Raw genomic sequence first — 24,205 nt, 5'->3', positions numbered from 1 at the left:
TAACACACATTTTCAGGCTGATTTCACAACTATGTGGAGCAAAATTGTAAAATTGTTCAAGGTTACGTTGTCCACATCAAAGATTTACAGCCAGAGTTTAAATAAAATTATTCTAATGTTGCATTTGCACTCCAAAGAGCAGTCTATTTTCCATCTAATAAAAGATTCAAGAAATATAGGTTCAAATTGATCTTTTTTTTTTCTAGGCAGGTCCAGACAATCCACAGCATTATCTTGAAAACTCATATTAGTATTAATAAAACTGTTCTCTACAAGGCATCACAGAAACACACGAGCTAGCATCAAGCAGTGCATGGCAGGAAAAGGTGGAATAGACCCACTTGATTTTGACAGATCATCTTCAGTTTGATTCTCTAAAAGAAGATAAAAGTATTTCAATCTTCTAACCAATATACCGAGGAAGAAAACACTGTTCCATTGCAAGATGAGAGATTTATTTAATTCCTATTCCTTCAAAAAAGGAGCACTTCTAAGATTGTAAATATGTTTTGAAAATTGAGTGCTTCAACAATTTTAACTTAAGCCTTGTTATATTAGGTGGTTTTCTATCAGCCCAGTCTCCCGAATCTCTTTTAGTATTAAAAAGACTGTTTTTCTCACTTGCAGAAAAAAAGCTTGAAAGGAGGGAGATTCCTGAAAGCCAGAGCTGCAGGAAGCTTGTAAAGCAAACTCCGAGCTGCTACTTCAAATAATAATTAAGTTTACTGTGGAGAGAAGACTGGCAACTCATGATCTGAAATCTGCTTATATTTTTGGAGTACACTGACCAGGTATTGTAGGCAGTGACTATTCCACCACAGAGTAGTTTCTGCACAAGCCAGCTACAGATTTCACCTGGCTCAGGTGCCCCTGGAAAACTTTGTGTCGCTTAGAATGTCCCAATGAAACAGATCCTCTCCAAGTTTTAAATGACAAGACATTTGAACACTTTCACCCCCTCCTTAAAGCCAGGTCCCATTAGGACTCTTCAAGTGATAGACAGAAATTCCCACTTGCTCTGGTTCTGCAGTCATGCTCCCACTTCTTGCTGCAACTCTCCCATTTTTTATATGATGAGCTTGTGCATTCTTAGCATAGGCTTTACTGCTGGAGATATTCACAGGGAGAAAACTTTTCTTGGACAAAGGTGACATTAAACAGACTACAGCCAGATCTAACAAAGGTATCTGCAGTTCTTTGTTCCCAAGCACAGACCTTTTTCTTCAATTTTCCTTTTCAGGAGAATTCCAGGCTCATTAATACGCATGTGTGTGCTTCCTGAAAATTGAAACGCTAAGAACCCAGGTTGCTGATGCCCAGTCCTCCAAAGCATCCAAACAATATCTTTTAGAGGCCATGTGTGCTCTGTGGAGCTGAGGCCAAAAATCAGCTCAGAAGAATAGGTCCTGTATTAACAGCAGATCCTCAGAGCCTATGGCTTCTTTCTGTCAGAGCATTCACAAAATACTAGAAGTGGCTTTATAACGTCTGAATTGTCTTGTTTCATGAGAAAGTGGTCCAAGACTGCTGTTCTCTTGATTAAATGACATGGATGTGCCTGCACTTTAACTGAACTCTCCTGGGTCTATTAGAAAAATTCTTTTAAACTATTAGGCCAGAACCATATTAAACACTTGAAATGGAATTCATCTAACTTTAGGGCATGATTCATCTGACTGATTTTAGACATCTAGGGAGAGATGTATCACATTATTAAGAATACCTTGTTCTTCCCACTGTGTGCAAATGGGGCCTGGAGTGACCAGCACAGATGCAGATACATGCCCATATTTGTCAAGATTATTTCAATCTATCCCTCTCCTGTGAACATATTAATATACCATCACTTTTGTAAGATTATAATGCAGAACAACTCTAAGAGCAAAGTAGTTCCAACAAAACCTGCTCTGCCCCTGGACCTTTGTCTCAACACAAAAGAATTACTTTGCATAATAAAAAAAAATAATAGATTTCTGCCTCTGAAAAATGAGAATGCCATGAGAACTATTTTACAGGAATATATTTATTCCATTTGTCCTACTTTTCTTTTCCCCAGCACTGACAGATGTTTGCATACCTCATGCCATGTGATGGGAGGCTGGAAATCACATAGCCCCTCTGGTCACACTGACACAAACCCCAGTTTGTGACAATATTTTCCATACAAACACAAACAGATGAGCCAAAAATCTAAGGGGACAGTCTGTTATTGGAAAATTCTTTAGTTCAGTTTTATTGATTTAAAAGCTAAGATTGATGCATGTGAACTTTTGAACTTATCCTTCCAGAGCTGAGCTGCTGAACCTCCAAAGTTCACCCACTGCCTACTCTACAGTCTCCCTGCATTTTCACATTAGATAACTCTGTTTGCTCACAAAGGTAATCTAGGTAAGTTATGCACAGCTGGCATGCATAAATTGTGCATATCTGTGACATCTGCCAGTGGGAAAAACACTCCAAGTATGATACATATTTCAAGAATGAGTGAATTAGTTCAATCTCAAGCTTTCTGGGCCGTAATTGAATCAGATCTCTGGAAACATATGCAGCATTTTAATGGATTTTTCATAATTCAAGGTATTAATATTTACTGGATGTGGAACTCTTTCAGCAACAAGGGAAGTATAATACTTTTATTATACTGCTAATATCTTGCTAATGCTGTCTCATTAAACAAGCCAAAATAAATTTGTGCACTTTTCCCTGAATTGCTGCATTTGTGCATTTATTTATAAGGACTGCTGATGGAAGAAGTATTTGCATTTTTCTAACTCTTTTACTCTAATCTTTAGCTATCTTGAAAGCAAAACTACCCATACATTCTCTAACTATTTTATTCTCACAGGTCTGTGTTATCTCCTATGTGAGAAAACATGTGTTTACCTAAATACCAAAAATATTTTCTGTGGTTCCTTTAATTAAAAACGATAGAAGAGGATGAAGCATTAACTAATGAGGAGAAGGTGCAAAGAATGAATTTTAGCTTCCCACCAAGGTGTATTGTTTCTGTGCAAGTAACAGACACCAAGGTGTTCACCTCCTGGGCAGCTATATCTAACTCAGCAGCTCTGGACATTTTTTTTACTACAGGCAGTATGCCAGGCTGGATGTGCTCAACCTCACCCCAAATCATGTGGATCCCCCATGGCAAATCTGCACCTAGTGGCAGTGGGAAGCCCTCCAGCTTTTCAGCAGGACCAGGACAAGCTGCCTGTTGCAAGTGTTCCCACACAGCAGTCTTCAAGGCCATGATAAATGGCCCAGAGGCTGGGGACCACAGTTGCTCTCAGAACCACACTGCCTTTCCAGCAGCCTGCCATCCATTCTGAGGATTGACTGCTACATGACAGAAGAATTTGGAAATCGCTGTCCCAGCTGAATTTCTGTGCTTCCACTGCAAACTTGCTGTGCCAGGAGAGCTGCTGGGTCAGAACTGTGCCGCACTGCAAAGTCCCTTTTTTGGAGTTAAGCTAAGGGATTATGAGGCAGAGGGAATAATACATCATTATTGACTTTAATAGGTAGTGAAATGAAATGATAAACAGTGAAAATTTTGGCTGCCAGAAAACCAATTTCTGACTGTGAGGACTATCACTATCCCCATGGAGATGAGGATTTGTGATTTCTTGATTCAAAAGTGAGACTAAGCTATAACTTAAGAGAATATAAAGAAGTTTGGCAGACAGTGTTCCCGCACTGGCTCCTGGACCTGACTGGAGGATATTGCAGCATTGTCCCTTTTAAATCTGTGAAAATCCTTCACTTCAGAGCCTTTCATGTGAAACAAAATGCTGACTATTGTTATAATAGATATGTCTATTTGAAGCTTATAAGACTCTTACTTAAAAAGTAGACAGATAGTCTGCTCTTGAATGTACCTCAGAGAATCATGGTACTTTTTTCAGAATTGAACTTCTATGGCATTGTTATCCATGTGTCACAGGAAGAAAAAATATTTCTGGTCAAGTTTTATGCAATTTATGCCTGTTTTCATCCCCACCAAGGTCAGTGGTAAAACATGAAGCCCTGCTGACTGCTGCAGAAACAAAGGTTAGTTATTGAGGGATATGGCTGCTGAATTCTTGTATTGCTTTGTGTGTGCATGTGTGCTGAAGATGAGGGAGACTTAGATGTATTGATTTTACAGTGGCTTTTTTTCTGTGCTCTTAAATGAAGTGGAATGAGGAGCAAATAGCCTGGCAAACAAAAGAAACAGAGCCAGTATTATAACTGCCTGAGGTTTTAAAATCCAAGTGCAGAATCACACAGAAGATTGGCTCTCAAGTCTATTTGTCATATCCCCAAGTGGAATCTCTGCCAAAATGTGGAGCAGCCAGAAACCTACCCTGTCCCCTACTGTAGTATTAAAGGTCAGGAAAAGTGCTTGCTAATAAAATACTTCATTGGTTTCTGTAGCTCTCTGCAACAACAGGACTGGAAAAGGCCTTTCCACCTGCCTGGCTTAGGTCAGGGGTGCTTTTCCTTGGAGACTGCTGGCGCACTGCTGGAGATCAGGCTGCTCTGCTGCAGTCACAATCCAGGTTTATTCCAGCGGTGGCACCAAATGATTGGGAAACTCCATCCCTCCCTCTCCCCAATCCTTCCCCTCCCACCCCCTCCCCTCCCCTGGAAGCTGGCTGATGGCTCTGATTGCAGAGCCTCCAGGAAAGCGGTCTTTGTCGTCAAAGGCCAAAGTTCATAAACTTCCATTTACATCAGTAAACACGAACAATTCTTCCCCAGCCTGAGAAATCAATTCCCACAACGCACCAGCCAGTCGTGCTCTAGTGGACTGAATTGAAATGCCCCTTCCAATCTGCATCAGAGGAATAAAATGGATCCTGTGGCATAATGTGCAGCGATGGGAGGGGAAGAGGGAGCAGTACTCACCATTGCACATGCAGCGCACATTCCTGTAAAAGCGGGGACACACAAAACTAATTCGTGCTGTGCTGTAAGTCATCAGGGAATGCGAATCAATAGACAGACTTTGCTCACAGTGCTGCTCCTGACAATCCAGTCCGGAGCAATTCTTCTCCAGGATTGCAGAAATGCGAATCACATTTTCCAAGTGCCTCCTCGCATTGGAAAGCTTCTGGATCAAATAGGCAGGCTTATAGAAGCCGCCGCCGTGCATCTGAACGGCAAAGAGCATGTCGAGCTGGCTGCTGCCCGCCACCGGCTGGATGCTGATGATGTGCAGGCTGTCCTGCTTCTGGGACAGCACGGCGTTGCGCAGCGTGCGCCTGAAGCCGTGCATGTGCAGCCCCACGAAGTCCTCCGGGGAAACGCTCTCGAAGCGCACGGTGACCGCGTTGTGCAGCATCTCCTGCAGCAGCTGCTCCACGTGCACCACGACGTCGATGGGCACCTGGAAGCGGCCGTCGCTCACCGAGACGTTCAGGACGTACTTGCCGTTATCCAGCCCGCCGAGGGCGATGATCTTCCCGTCGTGGCTGTTCACCTTGAACAGGCTCCTCTGCTCTGATTTCAGCGTGTAGGTGAGGACATCGTACACATCCTGGTCTGTGGCGTGGATTTTCCCAATGACTCCCCCGGGAAAATCGTCTTCCATGGTGACAATGAAAATCTCCAGTGGAATGGCGGTTGGTTTGTGAATGCTCTCTTCAATAACCCTCACCTGAACATAGGTGTGGGAAACCTGCTGAGGCTTTCCAGAGTCCTTTGCCTAATGTAATTTAGAAAAAAATAAAAAAATAAAACCACACATAGAACAGAGCCTGCAAGCATAACTTCTTGCCATATATATTCTCACAGCATCAGTAGTTCTGAAAATAAATTCTCAAAAGAACGCTCAAATGCATTTGCAAAATACCTATGTAAAGAAGTGTCTCAGCCATTTCTAGCGGCGGAACTTACAAACTCTTTAGGGAAGCACAGATCTCTAAGTGGATTGCAGAGAGAAATGTGTTAGTAGAATGTCTCATTGCTCAAACTGAAATGTTCCCAGGATCCCACAGTTATCACTTGTCATCTTCACAATGGAGAATATATCAACAATGTGGTATATTCTGTGCCAAACACAGTTTGGGCTCACTTCTACCCTGTAGAAGAGACTCAATTTCAGTGAAATATCAGCTTTCTCCATTGCTTGGCGTGTTCCAAAGCATTTCAGACCCTGTTTAGCTTGTGAGAATGTGAGGGAGTTCAGAATTTTTCTACAGCATTCTGTACTCCTTTACTTGAAGCAATCAAGAAACATGCTTGACATAAATAAAATTTATCATCCTCCAAAAATGAAATAGGTGCTTGTGCTGTTACTAATGATAAAATATGAGAGCAGCACTGCACTTGGACCAGTTACTGGATGACCCAGAGCAGGTATTGTAGCATCATCTGCACTTTTTTGTAGATAGCAAAAGAGCAAGTATGACAAATACCCAAGGCCATCTTGACAGAAAAGTGTGCAAACTTGAATCAGTGTCCTTTCCTACAATAAGGAAAATGTTTTATTGCAGTCCCTATTATGATATACTGCTCCACACATTTATTTGCTTCATAGAGGAACAGAAGGCTAAACTGCCACTAGGCAGAGATGTAGGACATGTTCAGTGATCTTTGTATTTGGACACAGGAGGAAAATTTACAAGGTGAAGGAAAAAATGGCAGGATGACAACAGCAATACGGACACAACTAGGAGCAGATTAGTAACTCTAATACACTCAAAAATTCTTTCATCTTCACTCCTAAAAGAGCTGGGTAGAGTATTTAAAATATTTTATATATATGTGCAGACAAATACCCAGTACATGCAAATGAGGTTATGTCTCACTCCACTTTCTATTTTAACATTAAATCTTAATAAACCTAATACAGAGGAGAAACCTGATAGTGGAAAAATGAAAGCAACACTCTGGCACATATGCATGGAAAGAAACACTTCTATGGTCTATACACAACAGGAAACTATAAAATATGTTTTCCCTGCAGAAATCCCTGAAGAAAATAATACTGGGAGGAATCATGCCTCCACAATCCAACAGCGTGCTTTCCTGATCATGTTGGTGCATCTCAGACATGGTGGCCTAATATTTCATTTATATGAAATATGTGGCTCTCTAAAGCTAGAGGATGCTGCTCAAATTAACTCTTTGTGCCCAGTTTTAGCTGCATTAGAACTCTGGCTAGCGAATTACTCTGAAAAGCAGGATATTTGACGATTAAGGCACGGTAAGAAAGAAAGGTGATGATTTCTAATTTCCCTACAAGGCTAAAAATAGGTTTCAAGGATATTAAATGGCAAACATGTAAAACTTTGATTTGAACAGTTAATTAGCATCAGAGCTTATACTTTGTGAATCGTAACCAACAATTGCATCTAAGGATGCTGCTGCTGCTGTGAATATGATTAAATGTGCTTGCAAAGGAACAGACAGGTTGTGTTTAGAGAGATCAACCCCAGCAAAGGAAGTGGAGGAAGAAAGAATTTCAGACACAGCTTATGGGACCATGACTTATTTCAGTGAAGAGGTTAATTCCCTAGACTTGTATATTTACTGAACCCTAATACAACTTCTCTGGCAGACCTAAGAAATGTGGACAAATTACTTTTGGATTTACAGGTTTTGGCAATCAAAATTACCCTGGTTACAAAGCTTCTCAATGATTATTCTAAAGCTAAGTTTGAGCTGGACTTCTATTGCATGTCTTACTTCGACATTCTTTAAAAGCTAAGTTGACCTTGGAAATGTGATTTCATGAATTCTTGGAAGACTTCCAAAAATTTATGATTAAATTTATAACTTAAAAGCCAAAATGATTTTCATTCCTAGAGCAGTATTTTGCAGTCACTTGTTCTGGGGTGTATTTATATGTACATAATGCATTTTTCCTCATTTTCCTTCCTTAGCTACAGAAAAAAAAAGATGAAAATCTTAAACCATAACGGCCGCTGCTCAGAAAATTCATTTCATGCCGAGGAAATTGGAAAGGTGGCTGGCTACCTATTTATATTTATATTTATAAGAAACCAGGTTTAAGAACATCAAAGAAAATATTCTGCATTGTGCATTTGCAAATTGGAATGTGTGGTATTTACTTGCAGAATACAGCCATTAAAACTAGCCCATACAGGCCAAGTACAGGCTACCTACCCTTAAAAGATTTGTTATAGTGTAGATGTAAAAATCAAGCCTTACCTGCACGCAGAGCACATACTCAGTTGAGACCATGTGCTTGAAGATGACTGCAGATCTCAAAACACCATGAGGGTCCAGTGTAAACTCCTCCTCTTCATTGCCAGTGAGGATGGTGAAGGTAAAAGGGGGGCCATTGTGAAAAGAGTCTTTGTCTGTCACTACCAGCTGCAAAATGCTTGTGCCCACTGGTTTATTTTCCTTTACACATATACACAGTGTATAAAGAAAAGGATTAAAATGATACATATTGCAATCATAAAATATCACATTTTTCTATTGAGAATATTTAACTGAATGCCCTTTGCCCAAGCTGGCATTTCCCAAGCTGCATTTTGTTGACCCCATGGACCAGTGGCAGAGATTAAGGCACCCACCACACCTCCAGGGCTTTCTGGGCTCTCTCTGATACTCTATCTGATCAGGACTGACTAAAAGTCAAGACTCACACCCAGAGCAAGGTGTAAAGAAGTGTGAACTTATCCCAGAGCAGACATTTTGAGGCTGGAGTACTTGGTGCAGCAGGGATGAATGTTAAAATGTGTGGCAGATGCTGTGGTTAAGGAGCCTCAGTAAACAGAAACTTACCAAAAGACTCTAGAAAGATTTGTTTAAACTTTCCTTTAGATAAGATTTCTTGATACATGCTTTGCAGATAGATCATCAAAAGGTACTTAACTGCAAGCAAATGCCCATGCATTTTAAAAGTCAGAGAAGTTTTTGATGTGCAGGATAAACTTACTTGAATTACAGCTGTGTAGTTAGCTGGAGTAAACACAGGGCTGTTATCATTCACATCAGAAATGTCCACATTGACTGTCACAGATGAAGACAAAGGAGGGGTACCACTGTCTCTTGCCTGGACAACTAATGAATAACCAGATATCTGAAAAAAGGTGAAAACATTAAATCATTGTGCAAGTGGTCCTAAATTTTAACCCAGGTTCTTTACATTCAATGCACCAGCTTCCACATTCTAAGGAAAGCTGATTGGCCTCATAACCTTCCTGTCCTTAGTATAACATTATCCTGTTTATCGCCACATTGTGCCCCAACTTCTGTTTTATAAGGCTACCAATAAACACAACAGCTTCATTGTATTAAAATAACGTATAAGATAAAGCACTCCTGAAACAAAGGGGCAGACAGAAAATACATGACAGATAATATGTGAACTCAGGTATTAGTCCTGTAAGCTTACATTTCATCTCTCCTAGGTGTCAGCTGGGAAAAGTGATCTGATTCTATTTATCTTACAGTTGGTTTCCAAGGTATTATATAAATTGCTTATTAGAGCCAGTGTCAGTTTGACACATACTGTTTCTAACACGGTGATGGAGAGCCAAGAAAAAGTTCACAGGCAGTTGCCTTAAACACACTGGAAAACATTTGGGAGTATGAGGGACAACAGTCTCTGTAGCAACAGAATAGTATCCACTATTCTGCAGAAGGTAAGTGGGCTTGAGTCTGCTTGTTTGCAACAGACACAAACAACTCAGAGCAGTGTAGGCAGTTCAGTGCATCATCCACGGGCTCTCTACACACATATGTGCCCGTGTGTGAGGTGTGAGCAAATGTGACAACTTGCAAAAGCTCTGTCTATGCACAGTTTATGGATGACAGTTGGATTTTCTGAATTGCATCCTTATGTTGGCTTCCATAGGTCCTACAACTGCTTTTTCCTGTATATTGCTCCTTGTTCTGCAGGGAAAGCTGCTGACATGTCTGCCCCTGAATCCTCCCACAGTGGAGCAAGTGAAGGGCAAAACATGCTAGATACAACACTGTGCTCCACCCTCTCAGTGCAGGGCTGGAAAGGGTAAAAGCATGGCCCTGCAGAGGGGAACAAGATAATGTTAAAGGGGCTTTTTGGGGAGGCAGGTGGGAGGGAAGGAAATCCAAAAGTATTTGAAAAATAACAGCTTTTTTTGTGGTAGGGAGGAGTTCAGACGGAGCACACAAAATAAGGTGGCTCTTCTGAGATGTGGGACCAATCCAGAGCAAAAGGGAACATGTTTTTAGGGAGGTTTATGGAGGAGATAAACTATTATTTGGTGGGGGCAAAGTGACACAGGAGGGAAGAGGAATCTTGAACTAGAGAAAGTCAAGAAACTTGAAGAAGACAATTGTTTCTTAATCACAATTTCCACTGCTAGCTAAAGACAGAGAGTTTTGCAGAATCTTTCCCAATTGTTTTTCTGTGTTTGCTTTCATTCCAATGTGCCCCAGAAAGGTAGATGGCAAAAAGTCATGGTCTCTATGTGATTACAGCTCTGGAAATAAGTGTCCTTAAAGCACCGAAACCTGGGAGTCAGCAATGCCTTTGAGGATCTACAGCAGATGGGGCATCATATATAATTTTCCCTGAAGAGGTCAGATACACCTGTGTCTAGGAAACGTGCCAAGGAAGCAAAGAAAAAGACAGTATCACAGCTTATTTTAACGGAGGACAACTTTGGAAAAGGCAGAACTAACACAGCTGGCATTACACATGCACACCCTTGTGAGGGTAAGTGTGTGTATCTGAATGCAGCTGCACATGAGTACACTTCAGAAACTAAAAAAAGTCATAATAAGAAACTCAGCCTGGGCTTTTATTACAGCCAACTTGTAACATGCACAGCCATTGTTACTCCCCTGTTGTAGACAGACCGTGGCAAAGTCATTCTACCACCAAACATGAACAATTCAATCCTACCTTTGTGATAATACAGAAAAGGGGTTATTGCCACTGTTTTTAGAAGCAAGTCTGCTTCCAGTAAAGAGCTTCTCCAGCTGAGCCCATATTCTGAAGGTAGCAATCTGCTTCCCAGTTTTGTGGGTGCACTGCTGGGAGGCAGGAGGCACAGATTTCTGAAGCCATGGAGCACTCTCCTGCCCTGCTAGTAGCAAAGGCAACTGCACTTGTTTGTTTTTTTATCCCCAAAAGCTGCTAATTGCTAGCTATGGCAAAATGGCGATAAATAATCCTGAATGAATAATGGAGTGAGCAAACAAAGCAGCAGAGTGTGTTTAATGAAGCACTCTTCCACTTTTGGTACAGCCTGGCCACTTCACAACGCCCCTCCCCAGTGGCGGGTTCTGCAGAGCGCTAATTAATGGCTGAGGTCCCAGCCCTGCAGTCTGGGCGCTCTGTCCCCGCTCTGTCCCCGCTCTGTCACACACTTGCACACACAGGGACAGGGGCAGCTCATTAACACAGCAGCAGCTCCTGCTGGCACCACGGACAAACCTCTCCCCTGGGGTGACCCTGCGGGTGCAGGGCTGGAGCGGCAGCAGAGCAGCTGCCGTGGGGGTAAACAGGGACAGGGCTGGCATGGAAACAATGGGAAAACACTACAAAGACCTGCTGGAGCATCTTAGGCTGATCGCTGCAGGGTGTGAAAGAAACTCCTTCAGCACCAGCCAGCAGCAGAGCGGAGACTGATGCACATCTGTAAGTCATTGCAAGTTAAGAAATCCCACGTGTCTTACCCTTTCTCTATCCAATTTCTTTTTAACCTTCACGAGTCCCAGAACAGGATCCACTGAAAATTCATTGTCTTGATCCCCCTTCACTATGGAAAAATGAATCTGACCATTGGGAGGACTGTCCAGATCTTCTGCTATCAACTTGTTTTGAGAGAAGAGTAAAAAATTAGTAAAACAAATATTAAGTGATCTGTGTGATACATTAATTGCTCAACACTCCAAAAAGTACACTTTGCATTCTATCAGACTAGTTATACCTGAAGTAGGTATACTGTGCACACCTCTACAGCTTCAATCCAATAGGTTTTTGTTAGGAGGCTTCACTTGGGCCTTTTCAAAGTTCTAGTCTGAAAACATACCGAATATTTTAATCTTAATATTCCATACAATGCTTTCTCTCTGGATCCACAAGCTGCAAGATAAGAATATTGTGAGGGATGGCACATTGCATGCCAGACTACAGAAATACTATGTATTTGGAGCTCTGAGCAATCTGGTGCAGTGAAAAGTGTCCCTGCCCACAGCAGGGTGGTTGGAACTGGATGATCTTAAGATCTCACCCAACCCTGTGACTCTGTGATTGTATTTCTCTGAAAAGCTGGATTCTGCCTTACTGTTAAAGCTGACACATGAGATGCAACACCTTAAATGCACCATTGCTCTTCAAGAGCGTAACAGGGTTACAAAGAAAGGCTCAATACCACTACTCCTTTCTTTTGGGGAGAAACTGACAGCAGCTTGGAGGGCAGCCGCAGAGCATTGGCTAGAAAATGGTTTGGGGCCTTCAGGACGCAGTAACTATCAAGTGCAGCATTTATTCAGGGGCAGAGGGCTCATGGCAGGGGTGGCTCCCGGGCCCCACTGACCATGAGCACGGAGTCGCCCACGGCGGCGTCCTCGCTGACCACGGCGCTGTAGACGGGCTGGCTGAAGGTGGGCGCGTTGTCGTTGACGTCCGTCACGTTGACGTTCACCGTCGTCACCGCGCTCAGCGCCGGGCTGCCGCCGTCCTTCGCCTCCACCACCAGGTAGAAGTCCTTGCACGACTCGAAATCCAGAGCCTCGAAAATGGAAATCACTCCTTTGAAGCAAAGGAGGGAAATGTCAACAGCCGGCAAAAAGTAAATAATGCCGCAGAGTAAGGGATTTGACTGTAGTAAACAGCGCAGCGTGCTATTTATCACTGTGGCACACACACAACACTAACTGTAACACTGCCCAGGCCAATAAAAATGTTTACTCAGGTTTCTACTGCTGTCGTTTGATTAAAGAATGATGCCAATTGCACTTGGGCTGCCTCTGCAGAAAGGACCTTTACAAGGCAGAAGGCAGTGAATGGTTCCTCATGAAAATAGCTTTCATTATGTGAGTATCATGGATGAAGAAGTGGGGGCCATATCCACCCATTTACCATCTCATTCACAGAGCCATTGGGAGAACTGGATGCCATCTCTGGAAATAAGCCCTGACAAGTCAACAGAAATTCACTCCCATACAATTAACTTCTCATGAATTAAATACAAATGAATAGGATATGAATACCGCCGAGAAATCAGTTGTCTATCATTTAAGTGATTAAACAGAGACTTCCCCACTCAAATGGGTTTATAAATCTTGTGTTACTTCACCACACAGCCAAAATTAGGATTCTTTGTAACTTGATTCACTCCATGCACCCAGACTCCCTCTAGGATAGAAATGATCTGATTTCTAGTGTTCTTATAAACTTCCTACAATATCAGTTTCCTAACCTGTATTTCAGAACTTCACAATCATTACAGCTAGGAATTTCTTCCTATAATTTAACCAAAGTAATCCAAATGTAATTTAAACCCATTCACAACTTTTCTTCTTATAACTGGGCATGAAGCACAGTTTATTCCCCTCCTCTTCACAGGTACTTTCTACAGGCATGAAAACTAGCAGCATGTCTGCTCTTTTCTAGCTTAAGCAGCCTTAATTCCCTCAGTCTTTCCTGGTATGTCACATTTCACAGACCTCAGATCATTCCTCTTAATCTTGTCTGGGCTCTCTCCAAACGATTTCCACCTTTCAGTGTGACTTGCTGAAAGCAGGAGCCCTGAAGAAAAGCTTCCAAGTGGCTAGCAGAGAGTTCCCACTGATAAATGGTGTGAAGGACATTATTTTTCAAGCTGTGATCAGGCATGCTACATCACTACTCTGATGTCTAGAAACTGAGCTCCTGCCTCTAAACAGATAGTAATGGAGCTGTCACACATTAATGAATAATAGATAGTTTTAGCTTTTTTTTTTTTTTTTTTTTTTTTTCCCTGTGTGATTAAGCTTCATTATGGGTTTTTATTGATTTATTTTCTTGGCTTCATTGTCAAATGTGAAGTTAAGTATCACTGCCTAGGCATATTTATGTTTAAATTTTGCTAGCACTAATCAACATGATGAAGATGACAGACAACACAGTTATGTTAAGTCCCTCACATAAGAGGCAGCAGTCTCCACAGAGTGAAGAGCCATTTTTGAAGACAATTATAGAAATGACACAATGCATAATTTTGAGATTTTTCATGTTACTTGCTGATACAGTTGCACCCAAAGAAGCATTATCTTCAGTTAAAATCTAGACTGCTTTGCTCTCAGACTCTGGTGGCAGATTTGTACTTGTTATCCTGAATACTAAGAGAGGAAGAGGATCCACTACAGGAAGCACAGAAGAAATAGCTTACAGTTGATGGAATAAAAACTCAGTGAGGATAAAGAATATATCCCACTAAGAAATTCAAAGAAAATGTGACATTTACACCAAATATGGTACCTTTGCTTGGTATTTCTTATAGAGAACAGTGGTGTACTTCTAAAATTTGTGACGCATTACCAAAAATATCTCAACCCAAGCCATGGCTTGGGTCAAAAAGACAAATCAGAACAACCCAAGTCAGGGAAGCTGCATAAAGCTACATAAATGGCAATCACACATTAAAACTGAATTGGCCCTAACAGGCCCTGGTAGCACTGGTTGATGCTTTCTAAGGGGCAGATAGTGGAGGCTGTAATCAGCTGGTAAGCAAGTAAACACTGCAAGTGTTTAGAAGTGTTTTGCACAGTTTGGCTAATAGGCTGTCACATCTATATTGGCTTCAAAAGACTTGCTAATGGAGAAAAGTATTCTCCACTTGAGCTGAGGCAGCCATGTGTGACTGTAATTGACATCACTCTCCAACCTAAAATTGCTTTTTAACTGTGTAGTTAATTAACACAATGACAAGCTGTGAGTCTCCAGCCTTGGAAATCTTTTGGTCCAAGAGCCTTCCCCAAAGCATTCATGTTTTTCTGATGCTTTAATTTAGCTTTGTAAGTAAGAGCCACTTCACAAACCTGTTTTGGAGTTAATCCTGAACTTCCCTTTCTCATTCCCTGATCTGATGAGATAGGCAATCTCAGCATTTGTACCAATGTCCTGGCTTGTAGCAAAAACAGAAAGGACCTCGGTGCCAGGTGAGGTGTCTTCAGGCACTGTAACAAGATAATCTCTCCTTTCAAACACGGGAGGGTTGTCATTAATGTCTAGCACTGTAATGGTAACGGTGGCAAACGAGGATAAGGTCAGCACAATGCTCTGATCTGAGGCCTTTACAGTGATGTTATAGGAGGACTGAAGCTCTCTATCAAGTGGATGCTCCAAAATAATGATTCCTGATGACCGGTCAACTGAGAAGAAACCATCTGCGGAGTCTGACAGGGAATAGGTGACTTTTCTGTTCACGCCTGAAAGAGAAGCAAATGGGAAAATGAAAATGAGAAATAAAGAAAAGAAAAATCTCTCACCCATCTAACAGAAACCCTAAGCAAAATCTGCTATCACACTGAGCATTTCCAGTGGGGGTAGAGGCAGGAGTGCCTGTGGGTATAATATTGCTGGAAGTTTGGGAGATCAGGACATGCTCTTCCCACATGACAAATCCCTGTGGATAAGTTAAGTTCCTTCCCTCATCATGATACATTTTTTTAAAGATTACTTTGCAAAACTGCTGTGTATTGAAACTTGGAAGCAGAATCCAGATATGGTCGTTGCCCAGAACAGCTTATAATTGAATTAGATGAGACAAGCAGAATGCTGAAATTGGAAATGTCTCAGAGCACATCTTGAAGGAATAGAAATGTACATAAGGGGAAGATAAACCCATGGAAATACATCAGGTGGCACAGAATGCACTTGTACCAGTGCTGCCTTGCTTCAACTGTTGAGCAGAAAAATATTATCATAGGATGATACCTGTTAAACAAAAGCTGCATCAAAAAACTCCTGCCAGAACATTTTAAAAATGAAAGTCCCTCTGACCCCCAGCATAAGAGCAAAAATTGAGTTATACAAAAGATATCCTGCATTTTTAAAATCCTGCCCATATTTCCCAGTACAAAGCACCTATCCACCCAGCTGCTGAATATGCAGATCTGTGCTAAGGTTGTTGTCAGTAATAAGGCCTGAGGGGATGGTACTGACTTGGTTTCTGCATTACAGTGGGATAGCCATTTCAAATCTAATTAAAAGTGAACGCAGATACAAGCTCATTCAACTCCCTTGATGCTAGTTGATTTGGTGATTTCATCCTGGGTGCTGCAGTAAGAGATTATAACTAAAACACAAAGATCCACTAAAATGGAGAGTCTCTGTTTCTAACATCTCTCAGTTGAGCATTAGCTGCTGTTTTTGTTGGAGAACAGACTTTACAAGCCTGACATTAATCAGATGAACAAGAGTTACCAATCCCTTCTAGGCATATTTTGTTAATTTAAAATTTGTGACAGTATTATTCTGCTTTCCAGCAGCAAAGCATTGTAGAAATGTCTGATCAAAAGCAGCACAAATCACAGTTGTTTTCTGCTTGATGTAGCAGAGTTCAGCATCCACACAAGGGGGAGCTGGGAGACTCTTTGTTCAGTCACACGCACATAAAAGCTAGAGCAACTACAAAGTCCCAGACCCTACTTGAAGGGCATTAGGAATTCTTATTTGCCTCTTCAGAGAATAAAGTTTTTGTGCAGTGCTTGAGATACCAGAGTATATTTAAAAGGTTCAAATGTCTTTAAAATACGGAACAAATTAAACGGCAATATTGCAGTCAACCAGGCTGTTAGGTTTTTTGTGTTGTTTTGGTTTGGTTTTTTTAATCACAGCAGAGCCTCTCTATTCACCATGGCATCACAAATGTGAAAAATAGAATGTCCCACCTTCAGCAAAAGAGCAATGCAATCAAGGAAGTGACTCCTGTCCTACAGATGAGGAACTGAGCTCAGCCCACAAACTCACAGGAGATTCCTTCATGTCAAAACACATAGGCTTTGAATACCCTAGAGCTGCTGAGAGCACACCTTTCCTTAGTCTCTTGATACATACATCCAAAAACTCTGCCAGCTGACAGTGAACCATGCTGACAAACATTAAAAAGGAGTAATGCCCTCTAGAAAGTGGAAGGTTTTCAGAGTCTGAATGATTGGAGGTATCTACACTTCCAGCTGGGGAGATTCTCCTTCAGCTAGACATCCTCCGTGAACTTCCATTTACAAAAACAGGACAGACCTGACCATAACAATTAATGAGCTAGTAATAACAGCTGATACTCAGGGATGCTGGAGAATGGGATTTATTCCCCCCTTGATACAGAGCATGCTGCTGAACACCCAGCCTACACAAGAGTTTTAACTGTAGAACTATTTAGTATTCTGCACCATCCAGTCTTGGTGCCTGCCAGTTTCCACAGAGCATCAAGCACCCCTCTGAGGCAGAGGCCCTAACACACACCTTCTACAGGTCTGTGACTGCAGGAGAGCCTTAGTCTGGTTTGCACTCTTCTCTGGAACAAACTCCATTTTTGATACTCACTACAGCACACCTGGGCACAAGACAGAAGACACATATACCACAGTCCTTCAGGGCACAAACAGCTAGAAAGGAGATGGCCAATGGATGCCTTGTGCCTTGAAACACCACGAAACTTCAGCAAAGGTAGTTGGAATGGGGAATGGGGAGAGAGAATTTGTTACATGGAACACCATGGAGGGTGAGTTTGTGTACAGGAGGGAATAACTCCAGTAAAGGCAACCTGACATATAATCCAGCCCCTCTTCTTGAATGCTATTTCCTAAAAGTGATGCCCATGAATTAACAAAATATTAACAATGTCTCCTGTAAGTGATTACTGGTGTTCCTGCAATGGAGACAGATCAGATACAGATTATGGTGTTCTGCTTGCTCACTCTAGCATATGGGATTTTTAGGCAGAAATGGAGACAGTAAAATCTTGACGGTAAGTGCTTTTATTTTTCCTTCCTGGAAAATGAGAGAGGAATGCAGAAATTCCAGAAACGCATGGTTATCTTGTACCAGTCTAGTATGATGAAGAGAATAGTTTTTTTTTTTTTTCCCATGAGACATGACACAACAGCTCTTACAGGTGAAAGTGACAGTTTATGCAAGAAGAGACAGAAGATTCGGTCAGAGGACCTGACTAGGGATACAGACACCAACTCTTGGTGGCTTTTGGCCCAAATGCCAAAAGGAGAAAAAAACAGGAGACATACAGAGGGAGATCTTAGCTGTGTGCTGACCCTTTCATAGAGTGTTTTGAGGGGTGGGATTTAATACTTGCCTCTTAGGGATGAAATCAGTGAAAGACTGTGGCAGAAACAGCACTTTGAAGAAAGTGTTGTGTTACATCAACAGCTGTTTTTACTGAGCTTTTGGCCCCAAGGCTGGGAAAAAAAATGGGCCTGAGGCAAAGGTGAAGTAGGAAGCTACATCTACTGAAACTCAAAATGCTTTACTCCAGAGGCTACCCTCTTCTAAGAGAGAAGTGCCCACCAGTGTGTGTCAGTGGCATCCCTGCCACAGAGGTGATGGCAGATTCTGCTGTGACTATAAAGGAGATGCCTTGTGTGGAAAGGAAACAACTGCTCCAATGCCATGGCTCCTGCACTGGTAAAGGGAGCAATCCTCCCATACTGCTTGCCTCCAGCTGTTGGGGGATTAATGTCTGCAAACTGTTTTGTGTCAACTCACTCACTCAGACTTCTCAGATTTCTAAGGTGCCAATCATGAACATGAGCTATTTGAACACAGAAAGCCTCTGCAGGAACCACTATTACAATAAGAAAACTGCAGTGCATTTTTTTTAAATAATGGAATAAGGTAGCACATCTTCTATTTAGATTTGTATTAGCATATGATAGAATATTTCCCTTTGCCAATTTTCTGGTGTGAAGTGCTTGTAAAACATACACCTGCCTAGCACCTCAATTGCCATTCTTCAAATAGGCTTTTATTCTTGGTTTCTTCTGTACTAAAACAAAGGGTCACACACTGAATGTCACATCATGACAACTTCTATGTCATTACTATTTTTAATAACATCAGGAGTATATGGTAACTTTGCTTCATAATTATCACTATCAATAAAGTATAGAATCACAGAATCATTCAGGTTGGAAAAGACCTCTGAGATCAGCCCAGCACTGTTGAGGCCACCACTCAACCACATCCCTGAGTGTCACATCTACACGTCTTTCAAATACTTCCCAAAGTGCTAACTCAACTACTTCCTTGGGCAGCTTGTTCCAGTGCTTGACAATGGTTTCAGAGAAGAAATTTTTCCTTCTCTCCAATCTAAACCTCCCGTGGTTTAACTTGTTGCCGCTTCCTATTGTCCTATTGCTTCTTACTTGGGAAAAGAGTCTGATCCTCAACTCACAACCTTCTTTTAAGTTGCTGTAGAGAGAGAAGGTGCCCCCTGAGCCTCCTTTTCTCCAGAATAAACACCCCCAGGTCCCTCAGTCACTCCCCACCAGTTTTGTGCCCCAGACCCTTCCCCAGCTCCGTGTCCCTTCTCTGGACACTCTCCAGCCCCTCAGTGTCTTTCTTGCAGTGAGGGGCCCAGAACTGAGCACAGGATTGGAGCTACAACTCAACTGAAAATGGTGGAGTTACAACAAGTTTTGATCCAGACTGACACCAATTAAAAGGCTGAGCATTAACCCAACAGGCACAATCCCCACGTGACAGTAAGTTTCTGCAGTGGACATCACACATAAAGTTAAAGTTACACATACTTAAAGCCACACATAATGTTTCTCCCTTCTCTTTTCATCTGTCACCCTGAACTCATTATTTAATGTGTTTTTCCAAACACTCATTTTTGTTTATGTCTGAAAAATGATGATTAACTTTTGTCATCTGCTCATTTTAATCTTGAAAACCTTTGAAAATACAGGTAATAGCAAGTATTAAATATCAGCAAACAAGATGTAGACCAGAAAGCAAGCTGCTAAAAACTTGGTTTTCAGTTTAGCAGTGGATGCAAACATAAAAAGCAAGCTATCTAATTATTGTGCTTCCTCTTGCCTCTTTTATGGTGTGATTATTAACACTGCTATGGACCTGTGACCCTTCCTGACTACCCAAATGTTAACCACAAGGCCAATTACTAGAAGTCCACAACTTTGTTAACAGCAAACAAGACAAAAGATGAATTCTAAACCAGATTTTATAGTTCTCTACTCCATCATTTTGAGATGAAAGAGAAATCTTGCCTGAAGTACCTTGTTGAACAGCAGAAGAATATATAGCCCCATAGGGAAAATATTTCAAGTGATTTTTACAACTTAACAGAAAACTTGGCTGAGTTCAATCCATAACACAGCTACCAAGATAGACTTTCACTGTTTTCCTCTTTTCTGAGGGAAAAAAAAATAGCCCTAACCCCAAAGGGGTTCACACCTCTGCTCCAAAGGAGTCAGGGCACCATGGGATGAGGGCAGGGGAGAGCTGAAGATAATCATCCCCTTACTGAAGGGAAATACTTGACAGAAATGGGAGGTATAAACTGTTAGCAGTATGGGACCATCCATGGGTCTAAAGCCCTGGTTTAAATTCCAGCTGGGGAAGTGTTGTCTTTTGTGGTGGGAAGTCAAGATCTGGATAGCTGTCTCACCCTCCATCTCTTTCCTGCTAGGGATTTATATATTCCTGGGTACTGGCTTATATGACTTGACATATATACTTGTTTTCTTCAGTGCTTCTGAGTCAATTTTTCTGAAGTTGGGATTTTGGAGATACCTGATTTAGGGTTAAACATTGCAGCTGGGAACACAGGGAAACATAACTGGAAGCAGTGGAATGCACAGAGAGAGAGAGAGATAAAAACCATAAATACATATGTATAAGCATGAAGAGAACCATTAAGACAGAAAAATACCTCTAAGATCATTGAGTCCAACTGTTAACCCAAGCAGCACATCCATGCATGTTTTAAACACTTCTAGGGGTAGTAATTCCACCCTGGACAGCCTATTCCAAAGCCTGTGAAGAAACTTTTCCTAATATCCTATCTAAACCTTCCCTGGCACAACTTGAGGCCATTTCCTCTTGTCCTTTCCTTTGCTGCCTGGGAGATGAGACCAACCCCCACCTCACTAGAAGCTCATTTCAGGTAGTTATTAAGAACAAGAAGGTCTCAGTCTCCTTTTCTCCAGGCTAAACAACCTCAGCTCCCTCAGCCTCTCTACATCAGACAGGTGGTCAAATAGTTTGCATATTGTATTTTATATATATGTGTATATATATATAGAGAATAGTCATATACATGTATGTTTAAGTAATCCAGTTTAAAGACAGGGTTTATTCACTCAATATAATCCAAGAGACACAATTCTCCTTTGTCTAGTTCTTTGCCTCTATGTTGTTAACAATGTCTTGGAAATCTCAAAAAGTAAAGAAACCACTAGAAATGAGAAAGTGCAAAGAGATCTGGGATCTTGAGAGGTCATCTAATTTATCCCTGCACAAAGACAAGATAGATTCAATTTATCCCCAAACAGAGGCCTATCCTTTGATCAGGAACTTGCATAACCTCCTTGGATAAGACACCCCAGTGCCTCACTTCTCTTAGAACTAAAAATCTTGTTCTGATTTTTTGCTGAGATCGAATAAAATTAATAAAAGACAAGGGAAAAAAAGAACAAGGGTCAACTTCTTTCCTCAGAGCTACTTATCTGATAGCTGAAGATTGTTATATTTTATCATCTCAACTCTTTTTTCCTTGGCAGACCCTCTCATCTGTTTCAATATTTCCTGACTTTTCTTCCAGACTTGTGATCTCTTTTGTCAATCTCCTACATCCTCCTGGAAGATGTAGCCCACATCTTCTTGAAAGTGCTGTACCCAAAACAACACAGCCTTTCAGGTCAGGATTTGCCAACACCAAACGAACAGGAAGCGCTACTTCTTTTTTCCAGCATTACTCTGGTTTACCCAGCTCATTAAAATATTTCCCTTTTCACACCAGTATGAAAGTGTAAATACCTTCAGCCTGTGGGTCACAGTAACCAGCTGCATCTCTGCAGTTCTGCTGCCCAGGCAGTCACCACCCAGACAATAGGAGTGCACTTGGTTTTCTTGCCTAAACACGAGATGTCACATTTATATTGATGACTTGCACTGGGTTTTTCCATACCACTTTTCCAACTCTTAAATACTACAAGTGAAGCTTTGACACTATCCAGGGTAACTTGCAGCATCACTCTGCTTTCTGACATTTAACAATCCATTTAGCAGTCCTTATGCCTACTTATGTGTTCAAAAATCAAAACAGCAATGCTGCACCCAGTATCTTTCTTAACTAACCCCTCCAGTGTCATGGTTACTACAAACTCCCCTGACAGCAGTTTGGTGCTGACCATTTTTCCTTGGCTTACACATAAAAACATGGTGTAGTACATTGCCAGAAAACTCATTAAACCTAAGCTGTAACACCCATAGTATTTATTTCAATATGGCCTCCTCACATGTTGCAGAAGGAAATGAGATTGGTTTGATTACTTCCAGTTCCTGAACACAGACTAGTTTTTAGTCATCTTGATACACACATCTCCTTATCTTAATGCAAGGAGGGTTACTGCATTCCCCTGACCACTCCTGAAGCTTTTAAAATATGGCCCTCTGAGGGACTCAACAGGGTCATGCTGAATGTTTTGGTAGTCTTCAAAATCCCCAAATACCTTGTTTATTTACCTCCTAACAGTAAGTCAAGTCTAAACTCCTAAGAGCCTGACTATTATTTTTTCATTTGGCAATTTTTCAGGGGTCCAGTGTGTTTTATCTCTGCATTCCTATTAGTGCTTTTGCCTTTACTAGGAAGGCAAAATCTAGGTTTTCTCCAGAACAGTTCACTGAGTGAAACTGGACTTGCAAGTGTCCATAGCACTGGCCAGACATCTAGGGAATGTGGGGCATTGCCCTTCCACTCTCCTTAAGGAAGGCTGGACAAAAGTCCAATGGTAAGGACACCTTTCCAGGAAGAAGGAGTACAAGGGTACATCCTCATGGACTATTACTATTCACTGAATAAGCTCTGAGAGCACAGAACCACATCACCCACCAGGCTACAGAGCAATGTTACTCATGCCTTTTGTTTTATGTTCTGTTTAGTTTATTGCTTGGTTGGATGGTGTTTTCTTTTTACTTTTTTTTTTTTTTTTTTTTTTTTTTTTTTGTTTTTTTTTTGTTTTGTTTTGTTTTGTTTTGTTTTGTTTTTGCTTTGCTTTGATTTTTTCTGGCTTTTTGTTTGTTTGTTTTGGTTTTGTCTTTCGGTTGACTGGTGGCTTGGCTTTTTTCTTCCATGGCTGATTCCTGGATTCTTTATGCAAACAGCTCCAGTGACACTGGACTGGCCTCCCTACTTCAACTATACCTCTTATGCAATGCTGTTTTGGATTGCTAGAGTAAAAGGAATTAATAATTCATGTCTCTTTCATATCCTGCATTAGAGCCTAACCCGGGTACTATTTTAAAAGTCTGTGAGGCAATGATGTGGGTGAAGAAATAGGAAGCACCATGTATATTTTAAGGAGAATGAGTCATTCTCTGTAAAGTATCTTGTAATATTTATTTTACAAAAACTCAGACAAAACCCAGAAATGCCATCTAGCTGGCCCCATTCCCAAAGTTAACTACCTATTAGCTGTTGAGTTTTAGTAAATCTTCTGTCCTATTACCTCTGTTATTCTTTTTATTCATGTTTCGATCCCTGCTTTCGTCTTTTGCAGATCCTGAATGCTCCAGAAGTTTCTAGGTCCATTTTAAGGGACATGCCCAGCATTAACAAATATGCAAAGCAGAGGTTTGCTTTGTACTGGTTTTGCCAGAAAATGCCAAAATCAGTATCTACTTCAACAATTCTATTATTTTGTTACTCACCATTACATGTAATTCAGAGAGCTGCTCTCCAATCAAGCAGTGGCTGTCTTACACTTCTCTCTGACACTCCTGCAACCTCACCCAGCAGCACTTTACACTTCCCCAAGCCTAGCTGGGAGGCAGCTGTAACTGCAACTGGCTCAGCTGCCCTAATTCCTTCAAGAGTAAAGCCCACCATTGACGAGGTGCAAGTCTGTACTCTAGTTGCACGCACGAATTATTAAAAGTGATGACCCACTGAACAGCCTGAGTGATTTTTTTCCATGCTGAGCTCACCAGCATCCTGATGCCACTTCCTAAAAACCAGTGATAAACCTCAGAGAACTATCTATATTCCTTGGTCACTATTTCTGA

The 24,205-nt window shown here is 41.4% G+C and overlaps 1 protein-coding gene across 1 annotated transcript in view; it reads right to left on the bottom strand.

Annotated features, from left to right (window-relative positions):
* FAT3 (FAT atypical cadherin 3) overlaps window positions 1-24,205 on the bottom strand; it is a 323,797-nt gene that overhangs the window by 38,609 nt on the left and 260,983 nt on the right. The window contains exons 14-19 of the mRNA XM_056496985.1: window positions 14,980-15,369; window positions 12,495-12,709; window positions 11,632-11,769; window positions 8,900-9,043; window positions 8,161-8,358; window positions 4,891-5,689 (exon numbers count right to left, since the gene is read on the bottom strand). Of these exons, the coding sequence (XP_056352960.1) occupies window positions 4,891-5,689; window positions 8,161-8,358; window positions 8,900-9,043; window positions 11,632-11,769; window positions 12,495-12,709; window positions 14,980-15,369 (1,884 nt within the window). The remainder of the gene's footprint in view (window positions 1-4,890; window positions 5,690-8,160; window positions 8,359-8,899; window positions 9,044-11,631; window positions 11,770-12,494; window positions 12,710-14,979; window positions 15,370-24,205) is intronic.

The sequence above is a fragment of the Oenanthe melanoleuca genome, chromosome 1 (assembly GCF_029582105.1).
Source record: "Oenanthe melanoleuca isolate GR-GAL-2019-014 chromosome 1, OMel1.0, whole genome shotgun sequence".
Classification (NCBI taxonomy): domain Eukaryota; kingdom Metazoa; phylum Chordata; class Aves; order Passeriformes; family Muscicapidae; genus Oenanthe; species Oenanthe melanoleuca.
The sequence above is the reverse complement of the archived record's forward strand: the minus strand, read 5'-3'. Positions and strand labels throughout refer to the sequence as shown.